At 36.4% G+C, this 21,680-nt stretch overlaps 1 protein-coding gene across 6 annotated transcripts in view; it reads right to left on the reverse strand.

Annotated features, from left to right (window-relative positions):
• Positions 1-3,304: 3,304 nt before the first annotated feature.
• The window catches only part of prdm16 (PR domain containing 16), a 264,934-nt gene continuing 246,558 nt past the window's right edge, over positions 3,305-21,680 (reverse strand). For 5 of the 6 annotated variants that reach the window (XM_051117211.1, XM_051117210.1, XM_051117209.1 and 2 more), the window contains 7 exons: positions 20,728-20,897; positions 20,363-20,440; positions 17,520-17,689; positions 17,003-17,174; positions 10,567-10,788; positions 8,025-8,196; positions 3,305-6,624 (listed from right to left, as the gene is read on the reverse strand). In XM_051117211.1, the coding sequence (XP_050973168.1) occupies positions 6,490-6,624; positions 8,025-8,196; positions 10,567-10,788; positions 17,003-17,174; positions 17,520-17,689; positions 20,363-20,440; positions 20,728-20,897 (1,119 nt within the window). In that variant the 3' untranslated portion in view covers positions 3,305-6,489. The remainder of the gene's footprint in view (positions 6,625-8,024; positions 8,197-10,566; positions 10,789-17,002; positions 17,175-17,519; positions 17,690-20,362; positions 20,441-20,727; positions 20,898-21,680) is intronic. The other variant, XM_051117212.1, reaches the window with a different exon arrangement.

Here is a 21,680-nt window from a genome sequence, read left to right on the forward strand (position 1 = left end):
TATATACTAGAAAGTGGGCCAGTTTATTCAGAAGGAGTATTAAAATAGTACACTTAAAGGTATACTACTAGTACACTAATATTTGTATACTTACTACATAAAGTATACTTAAACATATACTTGAACTTTAATGAAGTATACTTAATAGAATAAACTTGAAGTATACTTCTTTTTGGTAAGGGCAACCACAACTTGAAATAAAATTAAGCAGACAGTTCGGTGTCCTCTTTGTTAATATGGGTTAACAAGCATAATTGTTAAAAAAAAAAAAAAAAAAAAACTTCAGTTTAAACGCATGTTAATTGGTTCTTTCATAAATAATTCACTTGGTTGCTTTAAACTCACAGAGTATTCGTTTTGTATACAATAATAAAAATAAAACAACATGCTCTCACACCATTTTATCAGATATTAAACATCGACGTTAAATTGTAAACCAACTGTAACATTAAATACATATTAATCGTTTTTGTCTAAATGACTAGTTACAACAAATGGCATATATTCTTTTAAAATAAAAACAGTACTGTTTGTTAAAAATCGGCTACTGTTACTGTTTGTTACCTGCAAATGTCACATTCTGCTTCTGGCTCCTCTTTCTTTTGTGGTGAGATCTTCTTTCGAGCTTTATGTCTCCGGCTGTTGATTTTAGTTAAAGTGCCTTTCAGAGAGGCCGATGACAGAGTCCCAGACGCGAAACAATCCTTTTTCATGTACTCCAGTGATGACATGAGATTACCCTTGTATTTCAAAATACTTTAACTTAAGTCTGATATGTGAATATCCAAATTCAAACGCTATAATATCATATTTGACTGTCTTCTTTTCCTGAGAATAAGCTCATCTTGTGTGTCTCTGCTCCTCTTTGATGTGCAGTTTGATGTAATATGTGACGTCGCTTTAATTGCAGGGTTCAAGTGAAATGGTGAAGGTTTTTACAAACAGAGGGCATTTGATTAATTAATCAACGTGCACATTTTGTTTATTTAATGAACATCGTGTGTTTTTATTCGTCTTTGTCCACGCTTTTTTCGTGCTCGTTGTTTATTAATATTTGTTTAAGCAACTGCAAAACTGTACACGGAAATATCATTCAGAAACATTAGCAAACGCGTATGATCAGATATATTAAATATATAGCATATATTCAACAAAGATGCCATTCATAACTACATAAGGATCTGTTAAGCACTGGATAATGCAATATGTGTGTTAATGTTAGTAAAAGAATTACAGTTACAGTTAGCAAATAATAATTTCGTTTAAGTACAATTTGTTTTCTTTTTTATATAAAACAGAGTTCCTATAAAACAGGGTAATGAAGATAACTTCTCCCTTAAGGTCTTCAGTTTGCACGCGCAAAATATAATAATAATAATAATAATAATAATAATGGTTAAAAAAAGTCTGGAAAATATTTATTCACCTTTTTGCTTGAATTGCCTGTACGAAAGAGAAAAAAGTAATTAAAAACAGACATTTTAAAATATTTATTCAAAATTAAAAAGGCTCTTTAAGCACAAAACGTGAAAAATACAAATAAATATAAATTATTTGGCTTAAAATGTCATTTTATGTTTAAAACATCATCAGGCCGTCACAGGCCGTCTGTTATTATCAGTAGCTATATCTAAATCTATTATTAATGGTTTAAAATGTAAACATATCATAACTATCTTACTATAAATGTTTGCATAGTTTGAGAGTGTGACATTTCTTGGGCAAGAGGTCAGAATTTTTTTTTTTTTTTTTCTTTTTTGCATTACTGTACATGCATAATCTTTGGACACAAAACAAGTATGTGAAAATCGAGCCAAACGACAAACTGAAGTGTAAAGTTGTAAAATTAAGTAAAGCGCCATCTAGTGTCTGACAGTTGTAACCGTACCTATAGTACCTATAGACACTCTGCCATACATAGTTTTTAATGAAAGGAGCATCTTGATGGATTTGATACAAATACAGCAGCGTTAAAGGTAATGACGACATTTTCCTCTAGTATATAATTTATCTGTCATTTACTCTTTAATGTCACTTCTACTGAAGCTTATATGTGATGTATTTTTAAATGTATGTGTAATTGCACGTTTATAATGATAAAATTGCAGTTTAGTTCATTTAAAAATATATTAACTTCAAATTAACATCAAACAACAGTTTAAATTAGATTTAAATTAAATAAGTTCTTAACACGTGCTCTAGTATAAACATCAAATTAAGTGTACTTTAAAATGGACAGTTCACCCAAAAATGAAAGTTCTATCATCATTTACTCCTATTCAGAACATGTTCTTTTGTGTTCAGCAGAAGAAATAAACTCATACAGGTTTGAAACAACTTGAGGGTGAATAAATGATTACAGCATATTAATCTCTTTAAAGAATGACAAAACAATATTATAACAATGATTTTAAATGCACTTTTAATCTGGTGTTATTACAAATAACTTTTTCCTAAGCTTGTTGATTTTTTTTTTTTTAAAAGGGCTCTTTATTTCTTTAAAATTGTATTATCTGCATTTACATGTGTTTAAAAATGTATACTTTTAAGATTTTAATTAAATGATACTTTTAAACATGATACATGAATCTAAAGCTGCCAGTACTTAATGGTACATAGTTACCTACTGGCACTGTTACACGATGTAACTTCTTGCCTTCTAGCGCTTGAAAAATGAAACTACTAGTTATTTGTGGAAGAACATTGTTTTGGTCATTACGTGAGTTGTGCTTCGGCTCCAATGTTTGACTTGATGAAAACAACTGTATTAAAATAATGTACAAACGTTTGCCAATGCTGATTTTAAACATAACCATGACTTTCTTATCAGATAAGGAAGGGGGTTTCAACTCTAGCCCTCCAGGTTCACTGTCCTGCAGAGTCACTCCATCCGTGATCAAACTGATCTAAACTTTGCAGAAGGTGGATTTCGGGGGCCAGAACTGAGAACACAACACCTGAGATAGAGTAAAATGGTGGAAACTATTATAACTTGCCCAGGTTGTTTATACAGAAAAAGACCAAGCATTGGCTTAGAGTCTGGCATCATTATTACCCGATTAAACATCATTTTGTTTTATTGTCAACCGTTCAAAATTGCTGATTCATTCAGAGATTAATCACGTGACTGTGGTTGCATGAAGTAGGAGGTCATCTGGACACTATTTGCCTACTGTTTTCTGAACCCTGTGAATTCAGACACTACTATTTTGCATTTTCTCAGCCATCTGGCATCCTCATTGACCCATCTACAGTGCATTAACCCAATGAATCAAAAACAGCATTCATATAAAAAGCACACAGGTTTTTATTGCATATCAATTTCATGTATAAATTCTTCATAGCATTGGAAAGATTACATTTGGTATACATATCTATTCTACAGAATTAACATCAGAATCATGTCTTTTCCATGAAATTGCTCTAAAGTACATCTTCAGTAATCACAAGCATCAAAAAGAACTTCAGAATTTTCAGTATTATTCTACAATCCTTAAATTTTGTCATTATTTCTCTCCCACAAGCATATTGTTCAGTTCAATAACCATCTGCCCATAGTATTTAAGGCAGTAAACAGGACTTAAAGTCAAACCTACTAACCTAACCACATGTACAATAAGTGCATCTACAAATTCATTATTATTTTTTTTTATTATTTTTTTTTTCCTTTTAATTTAAGATACACATTTCACAAATGGACACCATTATGACCTCTAAAACACAAGTCATGCACAATATTTTTAATAAACATAACAGAAGCAATATACAACTCATATCCAAATGAAACAAGCACCATCTATTTTCAAACCCATGTTTAAAATGAATTTTAGGACATATCAATGCCATTTTTTTTTTTTTTTTGAAATACTATACACTTTTTTTAGAGAAACCACGTTATCTGTGGCTTTTGAAATGATACGTTTGTTTCCAATGTAACAGTGGGCCAAGGACATCTGCATTGTTCATTTTTTTGACCATTTTTTCCAAGACGATTTTAACAGTGTGGGTCAGTTTCTTCACCTACAGCGCTTGCTAAGTACAGTAGTATGTGACATGACTTCTCCATACTCTTAATTCCATCCAGCAATCCTATGCATCAAACAGGCTTTTTACTCAAGGGTTTGAGTAAATGATATAGTGAGGAGATACAGTATGAAACAGGTAAGATTACACAGAGTGCCACCTGGTAGCGTGTTGAAATACGACACTGCTGCAAGTTTTTACACAGCGTTTTCAAGCAGATTGATTCCCTGTGAAAGACCAGTCAAGTCCTTCTTGTCTGATTTGTGTTTGCAGTGAAAACAGAATTGTTTGAGTTCAAAACCAACTCTTCTGACCACTCTTGAATATTCTCGCCGTTTTATTTAAAAGCATACGATAAAAATGCCTGTTTGACCCAAGAGTTAAAGTGCTTGTTAAAACCAGCCTTTTAAAAAAAAAAATCATTAAAATCAGTACTAAGATAAGAGCTCAGATGTAAAGAAAAGTATGAACTAGGCAGACACGGGTGCGTTCGATTTAAGTGCAGATTCCAGAGAGTGAATTCCTGACCAAAAAGACAATCAAGAGAAGGTAACTTTCTGAGCAAGTTTGACTCATAACCTACATATTAAATCTATTCTACACATTCATGATATGCATTCAGCTGTTTACGATTCATTCGCTGGCTTCACAGTTCAGGAGTTGGATAAGGACTCATATGTATTTGGATTTGGGCATCTCTCAAAAACCTCAATGCTCTTGTGAACGTTATATGTCGCTGCTCACCATTTGATCACAATCCCTTGTAGCCCTCTCACTTATGGTGTCTTTTCTGGGACGCATAATATTAAGTATTTCAATAATGTAGAATTTGATACGATGTATATGGCTCTTCCCAAAATAAATGGGACATGAAAACATGCGATCTGAACCCAGAGATATACTGTCGACCCATTTTCCTTATGAAGATGTTTGATTATGAGTGTAAAAAAGTCAACATATAATGCCCCTCTATTGAGTTACCTGATATTTTAAAGAGATTTTTTTTTTACTTTTTTAATTTTTCTTAAATCACGCAGTGCCTACTTTTCTAAATGGTTGAACAAATGCATCATAAACCAGACTTCATGATTATGTGCTCATAATATTAAACACGTTCTTTTGTAATTCAGATTTTGGCAACTTGCTTCTCTACGAAGAACTTGAACAATTCTGAATTTTCATGATATTTTAGTCATTTCATTCCTTCAAATGAGTGGGTAAATCATTTTTCTTCATTTTTTCATTAATCAGAAAAAAAAAATCTAAATCAAAAATAAATAAAAGACAAACACTCATGTAAGTAGCAACAACAGAGGAAAAACAAAACAAAACAAAACAAAACAAAAACTACTAACAGTGGAGGCGACCACTTGGGAAAGAAATGATTGTCAAAGAAAATGGGGTTATTTGGCACACGACACTCTCTGCTACCAACGGTTAACTTAGTTTGTACATCATACAACAATATTGTACAAATTTGGTCCTTCACTAAAGAATTATATTAACATTAAAGCACAGATGTGCTTAAAAAGAAACAATACTGTTTACCGAAGAACAAATCACATAGAAAAAAAGCTGAACGCAAGAAAAGGAGAAAAGATTTGGAGAAATAATTTAACTCTTAAAAACAAACTTTCAGTTGGGACTAAAGGTTGTATACAGCTAAAATACTTACCATAACAACAATAATTACAATGAGCGTGATGCTATACACATGAACAACCGTGCTGCGTGATTTATCGTGTGAAGATCCGGCTGGGGACGAGACAACGTCGCGCAGCCGAACGCAAATCTCAAAGGTTTCCCAGTGACTTCCAGCATTTACTTTTGAGACAGTGGCTTACAAACTGCATTCTTGGGGGAAAGTTAGCATGCTAGTTGTGGGCTAGACTTAAGTGCTTGTATTACCATTGGAAATCAATGCTGATGTCTGCTCTAACGATCTACTGTAAGACTTCGGCTGTGAGTTAATATAAAGGAAACCTTGGTACAGTGCTGTAGAAAATCAACGTGAGAATGGAATGCTGTGTCGAAACGGTTCAAATCTCCAGTTGAAGAAACATCAACTACCCTGTCCACTCAAGCCTTCTTGGGCTTCTCCGAGAACATGTTACAAACCCTTGAGAGCAGTCTCTGTGAAATGCATATCATTGCAAATGAGGTGATTTCAGAGTCATTCGAATGCATCGCTCCCTCTTGAATCAGCTGATGAGGAGAGAGCATCACTATAGTGGCTAGTTGCAGACAGGAAAGATGCTGTATGGCTGGGATTCGCTGATTTCAGTCGTGTTTTTAATGCTGTGTATTAAAACTCTCCCGTCTGTGTCTGTTTCGCTCAACAGTACGTTCTACTCCGCGTGGCGCGCATAGTGGTGGTTCATCTACTGTGGCATTGCTGGTCTTCATGTTGGTCTTTTGCCCTCTCCTCCTTTCTCCCTCCATCTCTCTTTTGTCTTATACATGTTCTCAGATGTTGTTGAGGGGGTGAAAGGAGCTCGCCTCCGACGGCCCTCCTCCCATGTTGAGCCAGGCATCCAAGGAGTTCTGGGAGGATGAATGCAGATTGGTGTTCTCAGACAGAGAGAGCATCATTGCATAAGCCTGAATGGAGAAAAGGAGAAAAAATCAGTCTCCAAGCCAAAACATTCATCATCTGTTAAATAGGGTTTATGCATTTCATTAGTTAGCATGTACTGCACTCATAAATAGACAATTTATTAGTCATTATTTACTTCCAAATCTGCATGCTGTTATTTTGAGCTGCTTAGCAGAAATAATAAATAAAAAGAAAAAACAGCAGTTGGATTTGGAATGTTGCTTTTAAAAAAAAATGCCAACTAGAAATGATTTAAATTGTTACTTTTAATTAGATACGAACTGTCAAAACATAATAAGGAATTGAAAAGCAGACATTTTCCTGTTGATACACAATATTGAAGGACAAGCATTAAGTTGTACATAAGATATACACATGTAAGACATGTAACAAGTCCACATGAAATGTTGAGACCAGAAGACAGTTTAAAGTTATAAATATGAGGAAATGATACAGAAAGATTATAGTGTTAGTTATGTTAATGCCATTCAGTTAATATTTTTATCAATGTTGAACATTGAAAATATTATTTCTGAAACAAAACAAAAATGACAATGATTAGGCAATGCAAAAGCTGCATGTAGTTTTCCACATCGATTACAGCAGGCATTCCCAACCTTTTTAGTCAAATATTAGATTGTTAATTTGTGTATATATAGTTTAGTGTTTGTGTATACAAATCCACTAAAATAACAAAATCTGTTATTATAAGTAATAGTTTTTGAATGCATTTATTTTATACTAAGTACAGTTCAAGTCTATTAACATATTTACTGGCATATCGCTTGAGACTCACTGATAGAAAAAATATATAAAAAACTGTAATTAACCTTTATTTAGAGTACAACTTGTGCACAATGCACATTTCTTAATATTAAGTCTAAAATAGTGTGATGTTTTAAATAATATCGGTCCTTAAATGCAAAATATTTCAAGTGTATCTAAAGTATACTTGCAATAGTTCCACTTCATCACTGCTTCAGCACAATTAAAGTGTGTTAAGTACAAAATTAATTGTTATAATTTAGCAGACTTGAAATATACCTGTTTAGTATACTAAAAGTACAATTGCAATTGCATTTTTATTAAGCAGATAATATGTAAATGCATTTGTAGTATACTTAGCACTTTTTAAATACATTTTAGTATGTTTATTTTTCATTAGAAAGTATGTACTTGTATACATATACTATACTTCACAAAATGTTCTCAAAATATGCAATTTCATTTTTTTCTGTCACAGTCTACCTCAGAATTCCTGGTTGGGAAGCCCTGGAAGTTTGCAAAGACCATATTCATAAAATGCTTTTTGACTCTTTTTTTCCCCTTGCCGTTTGCGTGAGAAGAGCAGATATGGGCTCATGGCGTATAGCAGCAGCTCTCTGGAGCAGGTACGGTCACATACCTGTGTTTTAGCCTGCCTGAAAAGTGTTTCTTTCAGCGCCTCCGACTCTACCGAGGTGCTAAAAATGTCTTTTATGTCATAGGGCTCCTCGCCAGCCTTATGGAATTCCAGGCCTTTGGGGAAACCAGCCAGAGGTTCCAGATCTAATAGGCCTGCATCCTCCTCAATACACCTGTACCGGGATAGGGAGGGGTGTGGAGAGGGGAGGGACCCTCAGTTAGCCCAACAACCGCAATCTAAATATTGGAACTGGATGCATTTGAGGAGCATGCAGTGGATGAGATGGTGACGGGACATGAAGAGTATAAGTGGTCATCACACTAGCGGATGAAAGCACAAAACAAATGGACATTCACGCTCTCTGCCCGTCTCTCTATCCATGCAGAATTGACCGAGATGCTGGGAAAAACGCAAGAAGCCTCCCTTGCTTTTGAATAAAATATCCCACCAAATACTGATCATTGAAACATTCAGATGCCAGCGGCATTCCAGTGCAGAAGAGAACAGAAAATGGAAATGCAACAGAACTGGACGCTTTAAATTCCATAATTCTATGGAATTGTAAGGGTGCAAAATTGCCATTCAAACTGATCGTTTTCTTTGTTTTGGCAAGCCAAAGTTTCAATGATTAAACACACATGTAAGCTGACAGATGACTAGTTGCTGATTAGTTGTGTTAGTTGAGGACTGACAGACAATGAGGGATCACAGCGGGAAACAATGAACGTCTAATTAACAACATCTAACAGTTACAATGGGTCAAATCGAGCAGTGTTACACAGACACTCCGTTCCACAATCTGGTGAGCTGCCTTGCTGTCTGCTTAGGGAACTTCCTTGTGCCTTCTAAGGCAGCTTTCTGAACGGATTTGGAACTTTCAACATAGAAAGAAACTCGGAATTCTGGGATTGCCTGCTTTATGACGACAGATATCGTATAGTTATGTCTTCAGAATCAGGTGTTTTTCAGTGTAAGTGCACCTGTGCAGCTCACTGGGTTTTGGAACAGAGCTGTAGTGTTGAAGGCCCATTGTACTTCTGTTGCTTGATAATGATGTTTGTGTTATTATATATATGGCAAATTTACATTCTCTACAACTTCTGATCTTAAATGAACACTCAACCAAAAGTGAATCCTTTGCACATTATAAAAATATGAACTAGATTCAAAAGTTTGAAATATTTGTTTATTTATTTGTTTATGAAAGAAGCATCTTATGCTCAATAAGGCTCCATTTATTTGAGTAAACTTAAGTAGCACGGGTGTATTTGTAGCAATAGCCAACAATCCATTGTATGGGTCAAAATGATCGATTTTTGTTTTATGCCCAAAATCATTAGGATATTAAGTAAAGATCATGTTTCATGAAGATATTTTGTAAATTTTCCTAACGTAAATATATCAAAACTTCATTATTGATTAGTAATATGCATAGCTAAGAACTTCATTTGCACAACTTTAAAGGTGATTTTCTCAGTATTTTGATTTTTTTGCACCCTCAGATTCCAGATTTTCAAAAAGTTGTATGTAGGCCAAATATTGTCCTATACTAACACACCATACATCAATGGAAAGCTTATTTATTCATATTGCCATTTTTTTAAGACTGATTTTGTGGTCCAGGGTCACATATTTCTACTTCTACATTTGCTTCCTAAGAAATTTTTTTAGCATTATCAGTGCTAAAAAAGCGTTGCTTTTTTTGACTTTTTTAAGAATTTTGATGAATTGAAGTTTCATAGAATTTATTTAAAATATAAATCTTTTGTGACATTATAAATGTCTTTACTGTCACTTTTGATCAATTTAATGCTTCCTTGCTAAAATGAATTTATCGCAGGATGAAATTATTATTATAAATTAATTTCAAGTAAATTCTAGTCACTTTAATTTATATAGCGCTTTATATGGATAGTTTCAAGGCAGCTTTACAGTATTAATCAGAAAAGCATTGTGTCAGTAATATAAACAAACAAACAAAATCCAATTTTCCTGTAAACCAGCTCTAAAAATAGTAAATAGTAAAAATTCGAAATAATATAAATGTATTAAAAAATATATATTACAGTAGAAAACAGTTCTTTTAAATTATAATAATTCATAATTCTGTCATCATATTACTGTTTTACTGTATTTTTTATTAAAAAACGCATTCAAGCATAAGAGACTTCTTTCAGCAACATTTTTCCATTTTTTGACTACTAGTGTATGTAGAGTTTATACACAAAATTAAATTGCCAAATTGCAAATTTAATTATTGTGATAATAATATAACTCACACTACACATGCTGCTTTCTTAAAGTCAACATGAGATCAGAACTGACTCTCTTAATGTTTCTGATTTTAGTGTTTTATTGCTTGATTTTATTGTTTTGTTTTGTTTGTTTTTGCATGTTGCAGTAAAATGAATTGAACACAAATAATAGAAAGGTAGGATTATAATTGTGTGTATTTTGCTTGTACAGTGGTTGAGTGTTCATTTAGCTGAGAGTTGCCCTGTTTAACCTTTCTCAATTAAACAGACAGACGTGTTTCTCTGACCTGCGCGTGTGTTCGTAAGACATAGGGAGAGGGGTCGGCTCCTCGTCCTCGTCATAAGTGCCCTGCACCATAGTGGCGGGAGAGGCCGTCTCGTCCTGTGACTTTTCTGTCAACGAGCCTTCCTCGTCTTCATCATCTCCCTCTATCTCCTCATCTTCCTCCTCCAGTTTTGAGGCAGCGTGAGTGTGACTCTGAGGCTGATCCTCCTCCGTCAGCTCTGGCCTGTAAAGGTAAACAGTCATCATTTAGTTTTACATATGACCATCATCATTTTGATGTTTTGAATTCAATAGGTTGATTTTACTACTGTACCTTTAACCTGTCTGTATATGTAGACAACCTTTGTTATTACTGGCAAAGCTCTTTGCAAACAAAATGAGTAAAATCACCCATTTGAATACTTTGAATACTAAATTTCTGCTGATATGTAAAAAGGAAAGGTCATATGCCATTGCACAGCACAAAACTCTTTTTAATGAGCATTTTTGTCATGAAAAAAAAAAATCCAAAATATGTTTTCAGAAAATCAGAAATCTGAATTCCATTACTGAAAAACAGAACCATAATGCTTTTGAAAATTAATGAATAGAAAAAAATTGTTTTACTGTGCGATTTCTCCAAAAAAATAAACTTCTAAATTTCTAAAGGTCGTTGCCGAGGAGTTTTTATGTCCTTGGGCAAAAGATACAACTATGACATCTAACTACACCTCCAAAAATACCGGATAAAATAATAAGCTGTTTTCACCCTAAGAGTCCAAATACAAATAAGGTTAAATGAGACAAGTGATTATAAGATTAAATGAGACAAGTGTTGGTGGTAACATATTACAAGTAACGCAAGTTATGTAATCAGATTACCTTTTAAGTAACACATTACTTTTAAACTGACAACAAAAGTTACTTTTCAAATAAGTAACACAAGCTACTTTGATTTCCCATTTACTTACAATTTAATTACTTTTGGTGTGGAAGGGCCTTTACAGTTGCCAAAAATATAACTTACGACATTTTTGTTATTAAAAATAATTAAGCAAGCTCAGACCAGGTGACAAAAACTAACGCAAAAGTAACATTGCTTCCTATAAAAAGTAACTAAGTACTGCAATTAGTAACTTTTTTTATGGAGTAACACAATATTGTATTGCATTACTTCTAAAAGTAACTTTCCTCAACACTGGTTGTCATTTAGCTTAAATATATAGTACATCACACTGTTTTATTTCTAACCTTTTCAATGATATGTCCCTTTAAAAATATGAAATTCTTAGAACGGCCATTTTTTGGAGTGAAACAATATCCCTAGCAGAAGTAAGGCTCCTGTCTTATGTCTTTTTGTCAGCATTTCAGTGTTTATTTTCATGTTCAGAGGTATCAACTTGCTTTTTCCTACTTTTCCAAGTTTCTACAAACTTGGGAATTCAACTTGAAAGTCACATTTTTGTCATGAGACCAGGTGGACTAACACACATACACAAAAAGCTTAATCTCTAGAATGTTTGCACGAACAAAAATGTTGGACATTTCTAAAGGCTGTTGGCGAGGAGTTTTTATGTCCTTGGGCAATAGAGACAGCTATGACATTTAAGTACAACTCCAAAAATACAGGATAAAATAATAAGCTGTTTTCACCCTGAGAGTCCACTGAAATACAAATAAGGTTAAATGAGACAAGTGATGTCATCAGTGTTGGGGGGAACACATTACAAGTAACGCGAGATATGTAATCAGATTACATTTTCAGTAATGCACTTTTAAATTTAGAACAAAAGAATTACTTTTCAAATAAGTAACACAAGTTACTTTGTTTTCCCATTTATTCATTGACATCTCTAATGTCCCATCTTGAAAGAGATTGGGATTAAGTGCAGAGGCAGAGGTTCTTTCTTCAGCCTAAGACTTATTGATTTACTTTTGGTGTGGAAGGGCCTTTATAGCTGCCAAAAATATAGCTTATGCCTTTTTTTATAATTAAGCAAGCTCGGACCAGGTGACAAAAACTAATGCAAAAGTGACATTACTTCCTATAAAAAGTAACTAAGTACTGCAACTTTTTTATGGAGCAATGCAATATTGTAATGCATTACTTTTAAAAGTAACTTTCCTTAACACTGGTTGCCATTCAGCTTGAATACATAGTACACATACTGTTTTATTTCTAACCTTTTCAATGATATGTCGCTTTAAAAATATTCAGTTCTTAGCAGAAGGAAGGTTCCTGTCTTATGTCTTTTTGTCGGCATTTCATTGTTTATTTTCATGTTCAGAGTTATCATTTTGCTTTTTCCTATCCAAGTACAAACTTGGAAACTGAACTTGAAAATTCTTTCAACTTAAACAGGAACTAACACACATACTGCACGCAAAAAGCTTCGTCTTTTAAAACTTTGCATGAACAGAAATTTTTATGTCCTTGGGCAATAAAGACTACTATGACATCTAACTACACCTCCAAAAAATACCGGATAAAATAATAAGCTGTTTTCACCCTGAGAGTCCATTGCGGTAATTCTCTCATCATAATCTGACTGCCAAATATCAGTGCTGCGCTGCTCTCCGGGTTGCCATCCATCATTTTGGACTGGGCAGTAATTCGCCTGCCTGGCCAGAGCTCGAAAACACAGATCCACGAATGACAAACAAACCGATTTTGCAATTAATGACAGACGTTTCTTGCGAGCGTGGCAATGATGAATTGGCTAATTTCGGAGAGGCGAGACAGAGCGAGCTAGACAGGTCAGGAGCAATCATCATGGTTTGTCTCATTGCCACCGACTTCCAGAGAAAACGGTTGTTCTGCAAAGCAGCTATCAGCACCGTCGTTCCACTGCCTCGCTTTTTCCAAACGTTTCAGCTCATGATGTCATTGCGCGCACCCCTCCAAAGTCGCTTTTACTTCAGCGCTCTGAAACGAACTTCTATGAAGGCAGACGAACGTCGAGTGCGCCGGGAGGGAGGGGGTCGTAAGGTGGGTGGTTAAGCTATGTGAGGTGTAGACTTACCAAACCTGAAAAAAAGGGAACAAGAAGAACTGCTTGTTTCCCATTTTCCATCATGCTTAAATATCCCATAATCAAATTTGCCCCGGCCTGAGAGAAAGTCCATGCCACGTGGGAGACAGCAGCGGTCCTGCCACAGACCTGCGCTTTGTCTCTCAGTCTAAACATGTCAGAGCGCTGTTTGCGTTAGCTGCGAGGAAGGGGGGCTCCGTCAATGCAGCGCACAGATAAATGTCTCAGTCTGAGGGTCCCCTGATAGGGCTAAACCTGCAGCCCCCTACAGACTGACAGTCAAACTCAGCCAGGGAGACCAGACGCACGCTCTTTGAAACACTATTAACCCGGCTGCAGGGAAACCCCCGTCATGCCTCTCTCTGTACAGTGGAGTCCGGGAGAACAGATCTCGTCTTTTTCCACTGCCGTTCACGGAGGAAAAGAAAGGAAGAGTACCTGAATTTCTCTTTCGTTGCTCGTTAGATTAAATGAAGCTCTTCATTTAAGTATCATCTCAGATGTTTCTCCTAACATTCCTTGGGAGTTGACATACAGTCAGACCATTCATACGTACTGTAATTCCACTGAATTTTTCACTCCACTGCTCTGCTTTTCCATTGTGTTTTTTTATATGAACGTGCTAGACGAATGTGCTTGACTGTTGCATTCACGTCTCACGCATGAAAGGGCTTTCTAAAAAGTCCAGCTTTTAAAAAACGTGTTTCTAGACCTCACTTTTTTTTTTTGTTTATTCCTTCCCAAAACACGTTCTGTGTGAATGGCTTCTTAAGCTATACAATTAATCTGGATAAGATGACTCAGAAGGTGTCATGTCTCATTTAAGTAACACTCTCAGAAGTTTCTCACAAAATTCCTTAGTAATAGTAGACTCAAATTAGACAACAGTAAACACAGTACTTATCTGTAAAATTTCAACCTAATTTGGACAGCATAACCCAGATAATGGATTTCTTAATGTCTCATTTACGCGTCAGATGTTACGCCAGGAGTTTCTTGGGAGAAATAAATACAGACCCAAATGATACAAATGTATTTATTCTCAAAATAGTTTGGATAGCATAGCTCAGCAGTGTTCTCAGTTGTCTCATTTATCAACTACGCCTTGGGAGAAATACAAATAGCGTCAAATAGGACAACTGTTGTTGAAAAATGGAACAACTGTTGTATTTATTAAATTATTTTGGATAGCATAGCTCAGATGAATGTGCTTATTTATGTGTCATTTGAGTATCAATGTTTCTCTGAAAACCCCTCATACAGGAGAAATGTGAGCCTGGACCACAAAACCAGTCTTGAGTAGCACGGGTATATTTGTAGTAATAGCCAACAAAAAACACTGTATGGGCCAAAATTATAGATTTTTCTTTTATGCCAAAAATCATTAGGATATTAAGTAAAGATCATGTTCCATGAAGATATTTTGTGAATTTCCTACCATAAATATATCAAAACAAAAATCATTTTTGTTTAGTAATATGCATTGCTAAGAACTTCCTTTGGACAACTTTTAATATTTTGATTTTTTTGCACCCTCAAATTCCAAATATTTGTATCTCAACTAAATATTGTCCTATCCTAACAAACCATACATCAATGGAAAGCTTATTCAGCTTTCAGATGATGTATGAATCTCAATTTCGAAAAATTGACCCTTATGACTGGCTTTGTGGTCCGGGGTCACAAATACAAATAAGACTAAATGAGACAAGTGATGTCATCAGTGTTGGGGGTAACACACTACAAGTAACGCAAGTTATGTAATCAGATAACTTTTTAAGTAACGCATTACTTGTAAATTTACAATAAAATAATTACTTTTTAAATAAGTAACGCAAGTTACTTTGTTTTCCCATTTATTCACTGACATCTCTAATGTCCCATGTTGAGAGAAATTGGGATTAAGTGCAGAGGCAGAGGTTCTTTCTTCAGCTTATTCATTTACTTTTAGTGTGGAAGGGCCTTTACAGTTGCCAAAAATATAACTTATGGCTTTTTTTTTTACTAAAAATAAATAAGCAAGCTCAGTCCAGGTGACAAAAACTAACGCAAGAGTACCATTACTTTCTAAGTAAATGCAATTAGTAACTTTTTTATAGAGTAAGGCAATATTGTACTGCATTACTTTTAAAAGTATCTTTCCTCAACACTGGTTGTCATTCAGCTTGAATGGAGTGATAAAACGAAAGTGGATACGAATATAGCTCAGCTCTCTTTTAAGTTTGAGACATTGATCTCCTAAAAACTCCAAATGTAAGTTTTTTTCTCAGAAGAACAACCCGTAAAGAAGGAGACTCTACCGAATTCTCTGTTTTTATGCTTTTAATCTCATTGCTTTATAGGAGAAGCAAATGAGATATGACATTTTATATTATTTCCTACAAAGTAAAAAAGACAGAAGAAGAAATTACTAGAAAAAAGGTTTCACCATGAATGCAGACTGGCTGCACGAGAGTGACAGAAAGCGAGCGAGAAGCGGACAAACGTCATGAAATACGACGCATGAGCGCATAGGGGAATGTTGCAGCTGCCTGTCCATTTGAAGCGGGTGTTTCTGTGAGGGCGATTTGCAGGGAGACAAAACAGAGCACTTATTTGAATTACAGATATTAAAATGCCAGGCCCGCTTGTACGAGTCAGGACAGGACTATTGATCCCAGATGGCAGTGTGAGGTTTCGGCCCACGCCAGAGCTTCCAAGTGATGAGGCAGAGGCATCAGGTCTCTGCTCGAGTGTGGAGAAACCGGCAAAATCGTGGAGGACCATTACGCGTCTAACAAAGAATGCGTGTATTTGGCCATGTATCTGTTCGTATGCATTTGTCTGTGTGAATCAGAGAACGTAGCACCTAAACCAAACTCTGAAGCAACATGAACCTGGCCACACACCGACAGGCGTGCTGACGGTTCATGAAATTGGCAGTAATGAGCTTTTGTTTGGTGTTTTCATAAGCCGGTGGAATGTGCTCCCTGATGTGTATCTGGCTGGAATGAACAGAACTCAACCCTGAGATGTGTATCTGGCTGCGAAGTCTGTAATGGGTAATGCAGACACAGATTGTGGGGACTTTCAGACAAGGTGAAATGACTCTAACCCTAACCCATTTTAGCCCTCACAGAAAAGATGTGCATGTTTCACTTTCAGATAAACATCATTTACTATTTCTGAATTTTTTTAACATTGTGGGGACCGCAAGTCTGTCAAAATCAGGGTCCTTGTGGGGACACAAAAACAAGTACACACACACACACACACACACACTCAGCTGGTTGAAGTCCAGCAGTACCACACTACTCCACTAGAGAGCAGACTGTAACTTCAGGACCGAGCGTGTCTGACTCGACAGGTTATGCGATTTGTTGCCATAGCTTCAAAATATATTCTGTGCACGTGTGTGTGTGTTTGTGCGTGTGTGCGAGCTCGTACCTTTTCTCCGAGGAGCTACAGGCCTGGTTCAGCTCACTATTGGAGATGAAGTTCCTAATCTCTGAGAAATACGAGTCCTCCTTCTCATCCAAAAGTGCATGATTGTCAGACTCAGAGTTCGGTGAGGAAATATTTGTTCCTAAATTCGAGAGGATCCCAGACTGCTGACTCACTACAACAAATAAGTAGAAAAATATACATATTAAAAATATAAAAATAAGATAAATAAGATACCTAAACATATCTAAACAAACCTTATAAGCTATAGTTGCGTGTGTATATTTTTAGCATTTATTTTCTTAAATTTTTTATATTCTTATATTCATATATAGCTTCCTAATAAATATGATAGAAATATTTTTTTTAAATAGAGCAATATAAATTCAGATAAAACGTATTAATTACCTAAACTGTTATGTTAAAAAAGCTAAAAATAAATATCGATCAACATCATAGATTTAAGTTCCAACTGAACATTTTTTAGAAATTATTTAAAATAAAAGGAAGGTGATTTTACCTGGAATATTCTCGTGTTCATGTTTCTTTAAATGGCGGTCCAGATTGGTCTGTTGACCGAAGCAGCGATTGCAGAGGTGGCACTTGAAAGGTTTTTCCTTGTTGTGAATGTTACGAACATGCCGTTGGAGGTTGGAGGAGATGCTGAATGAACGGTCACAGTATTTACACCTATGCAGGAGAAAAACGCAAGTCAAATCAGTTTTATATGAGCTAGAGGATGCATTAGCATGCAGACTGACACCATTTTGGAGCTTGTATGCATGCATTAAACATTCTAAAAAATAGAGTATGATTCACATTTTAGAATAACATTTCAGAATGACCCCACCAAGAGGCTGACAAAGGTAATGCAAACAGCTTTAAAGGTGTGTTGACCAATGTAAGATATCTAAGCTATCTATTTTCTTCTTACTTCATCTTCTTATGTGCTTTTATGGGTCGTTGTTTTGCTATTATGTTTTTCCTTCATGTAAGCCAGACAAATGTTCTTTGTAGTCTCGTAAACTTGACGGATGATAAAGTGAAGTATTTTTGCCTTATTTTGATATTCCCCATTTTATTTCAGAATGCGATATGAGATTTCCTGTGTGTGTTAGCGTGTCTCAACAGTCACGGTTCGGCTCTCTGTAGCTCGCTTGTTTGCAATGTCAGATCAGCCAGAATAGGCAGGAGAACATCAATTTAATGTGCTGATAAACAAACATCGCAGCAAGGTAGTGTCAGGAGTTCGTCGGACAGTGCCTCCTTTGTTGGGTGGCCGGCGTAGCTGAGACTCCCGCGGTCGCTGCAAAGTTGACTTTCAGGGCTAATTGCTTTGGGAAAATCGCTCGTCATCAAGTGCTCAGAATCAAGATGCAGGCCCCTTTTTATGTTCCAGTTTATTTTGCGAGCAAATGTGTGTGCGCGCTTCTGTACGGCCCGATTTTCCAGACTTGGCACATCACGGTTCATAGAGAATGGTAAAACGCCAAGACAACGTTCCCTTTTTTTTCAAGTCAGTCTTTTCTACCCCCCATTTTGTTTATTTTCATTACTTGGTCCAGAGGGACTTTAAATTACTTCATCATCTCAGTTCTTTTTTTCTCTGTTACAAGGACTGTACATGAAGCGTTACAATCCGAATGGGGTCTTTCAATGGTCAGACCTAGTGGGCCAATTTCGCTGCACAGAGTAGCTGATAGCATCTACAGCAGGCAAATAACCTACTACAATGAAGCCTGAAGCCGGCCCGCTCTGATATTGGCCTGACTCGGCCTTTTTTTGCTGAAAGTAAGATGGGGAGATGCTGATGATGTCTGCTATTTGTTAGGGTAAATTGTTTCTAAATGAGCTAATCAGGGGATTGTTGTGAAGGAGCCAGGCATGTAGCGCTCGCGTCCCACGGGAGGCTCTCTATCTCGTTGAGTGTGTTCACAGGGCTCTATGGTAGATTTGTAGAACTCAAAGAGGGGTTTGATTCCGCCTGACCCTGTTTGTACGCTAAGAAAAACTCGTGTGAAACTGATATACATGCTACAGATCTACCAAACGTTTTTCCAGTAGAATGCAATAAAAAAAAGAACTACATTTGTACGCTTTCTGAAGAAAAATGCAAAAAGTCGCTGCCGTGATGCTAGAGTGTCCACATTGCTGGTCACATTATGGCACTGCAGGTTAGGGCATTCTGAGAAGTTGCTATGTGGCTGCTTGCATGCTCGTCATATCATCTGCTAAGCAAAAATTGCAATGTCTGTTTGCTTAGAAAAGTAATAACATACCTTAACAAGCCGAGGTAAAATTCACGTCTGTTGCATGTCAAATTTTATTACTTATGGTCAAGGGTTTGTTCAAATCCCTAACTCTGTGGAATAGTAAAGGCGATGTTTGCCTTTGGAAGCACCACAATTAAGAGATTTTCCCTCATAAATGACTGTTTTCACTTATATTTGTCCAGAAAGTGGACTGTTAAGAAGCCTTTGGCAGTAAAGGTCTTTCTCCTCTTACATCTTAGTTATGCCTGGGTCAAAATGTCACTTAAAACTTTAAAAGCGTCCCGTTTCCAAAGTGCCCTCATCACCCTCATAGAGGACTTTCCACAGCTGGTTAGAAGCCAAATCAATGATAATTAAGGCGTTCTATAAACAGAGCATGGATGTCTCCAGGGTGCTATTACCAGCCAACATTGTCCAGAGCTTGCTCTACCTCCAAAACATCTGCGCAGACAGAATCAATCTTCTTTCTTTTTTGATTGCGCTGCCTCTAATGTCGCATGTCTTTCATTGTTTCTCAGTTAAAATTTTCAGAATGAGAATGCATTGCAATGTAATACGCAAGAACATATCAAATGTGCCGATCACGTAACTTACAAACTGTCCATGTGTGTTATTGCATCTACTTGTATATCGGTCTGGGAACGTCAAGCACTCACAAAATCTATTTCTCACGTTTTCAAAAAAGCAGGTAAGACTCAAGTGGGAATAAACCTTCGGATTACAGAGTGATGTGGAATGGTTGGATTTTCAGCTATTGTTTGTGTTGGATGACTATGTGGCCTCACACCAAAATCTACATAAAGTTACTTGAATGTATGCGTATGTGGTAGAAAAAATCAAGTTCTGTTCCAAAACCTAATTAGCTTCCAATACAAGGGCTGTTCCAAAAGGTAGGCAGCATAATAATTAGCAAATGTACTTTTATGCATATTAAAGTATCGTGTCGTTAGCTTAGCAACATACTAATGTCAAACTACTGGAATATATTGTGAGGCAAGTCTCCTGCACACAGGAGCAACAAAGCTTCAGCATTTCAATCCTGCGTTTGTGTGTGTGTGTGAGAAAGAGTGTAGGTCTAAGAGTGGCTTACCTGTAGGGTTGTTCTCCTGTGTGTGTTCGTAAGTGCCTTGTAAGATTAGCTGACCTGGGAAAGATTTTCCCACAGTACCTGCAAAGGATGAAAACTAGACTTTGATACAGTCGTCCAGCATTGTTACAGCTCCCATATTCCATATTCAGAGGCTTGTAACTCATTGTCTGAGCATATTCAATGTATATTTTGGATGAATAATAAATCAAAAGTAGAGTATTGATAACTTATTTCAATATACTTTATATGCACATTGGCGTGCACCTCTAACGATGATGTTATGGCAGAAATGCTTTAAATTAAGCTGCAGAGTTAAAGGAATCCTGTAAGGATGTATTTACTCTTGTTTCATGAGTGGTGCTCACCTGCAGGTGTATCGCTCCTTGCCTTTGCGTAAGATAGCATCGGAGAGAGAGGGAGGCGGGGAGCGGAAGTTAAAAAGGTGGTGTGAGGAGTGCTGGAGGGAATTGGGAGCATCCAGTTTCAGAGCGCTGAAGCTTTCCAACTTCTCAGTCATGTTTTCCATCGCAGACACCTGAGGAGAGAACATGAGGCGAGTTCAGAGAGGAATACTCTGTGTTTGATGCACAGCTCGGGGGCTCATTTAATCAGAAACTTCTCTTGAATTGATTTTGTGTGAGATTAGGAGCCATCTGGGACTAAGGAACTTTTTTTTGTGTTTGTTTAGGGCAGATACATGAAGAACAAAACAGCAGTGGTGAGGAGCTCTGACAGAGAGCCTGAGAGTTTGCATCATAACCAGACAGGATGGAAAGCTGGAGGAAGTTATATATCAGAAGGTCGAGTCTTGATTGTGCTGTTCAAGAGTGACCTCCCTAACCTATGGCACGTTGGCAGCCACTCGAGCAGCCCCTTGGGAGCCCCCGGCTCCTACTTTGTTCCCAACAAATCTCTGAGAGAAGCGTCTGAATGAGCCATTCACCTCCATGAGCGGTAACCATACAATGCAGTTTAAGATACCCCTCGCTGATAGTACTTCCCCTGCTGCAGAACAAAGGGTTTGCTATGCGGCTCTATGGCCAAAAACAGCTTACATCCTTCCTACTTTTGGAATATGGATAAACACAGGGACAGACAGTGTGTTTTAATTTGTTTACACGTCTCAGTATCACCTTGATTCTCTTAGCGTTTTCGTTTAGAATATTAACAGGCAATGGTGCTACTGATGATGCGTATAACTTTTAAAATCATGATCGCATATTTAATCTTTATATGCTTTAAGACAAATATATAGTCAGCATAATATACATATCAAAAAACTACCATGCAATAAAAGTACTGTGCAATAAGATATCAC

This window comes from Labeo rohita, chromosome 8 (assembly GCF_022985175.1).
Source record: "Labeo rohita strain BAU-BD-2019 chromosome 8, IGBB_LRoh.1.0, whole genome shotgun sequence".
NCBI classification, from domain to species: domain Eukaryota; kingdom Metazoa; phylum Chordata; class Actinopteri; order Cypriniformes; family Cyprinidae; genus Labeo; species Labeo rohita.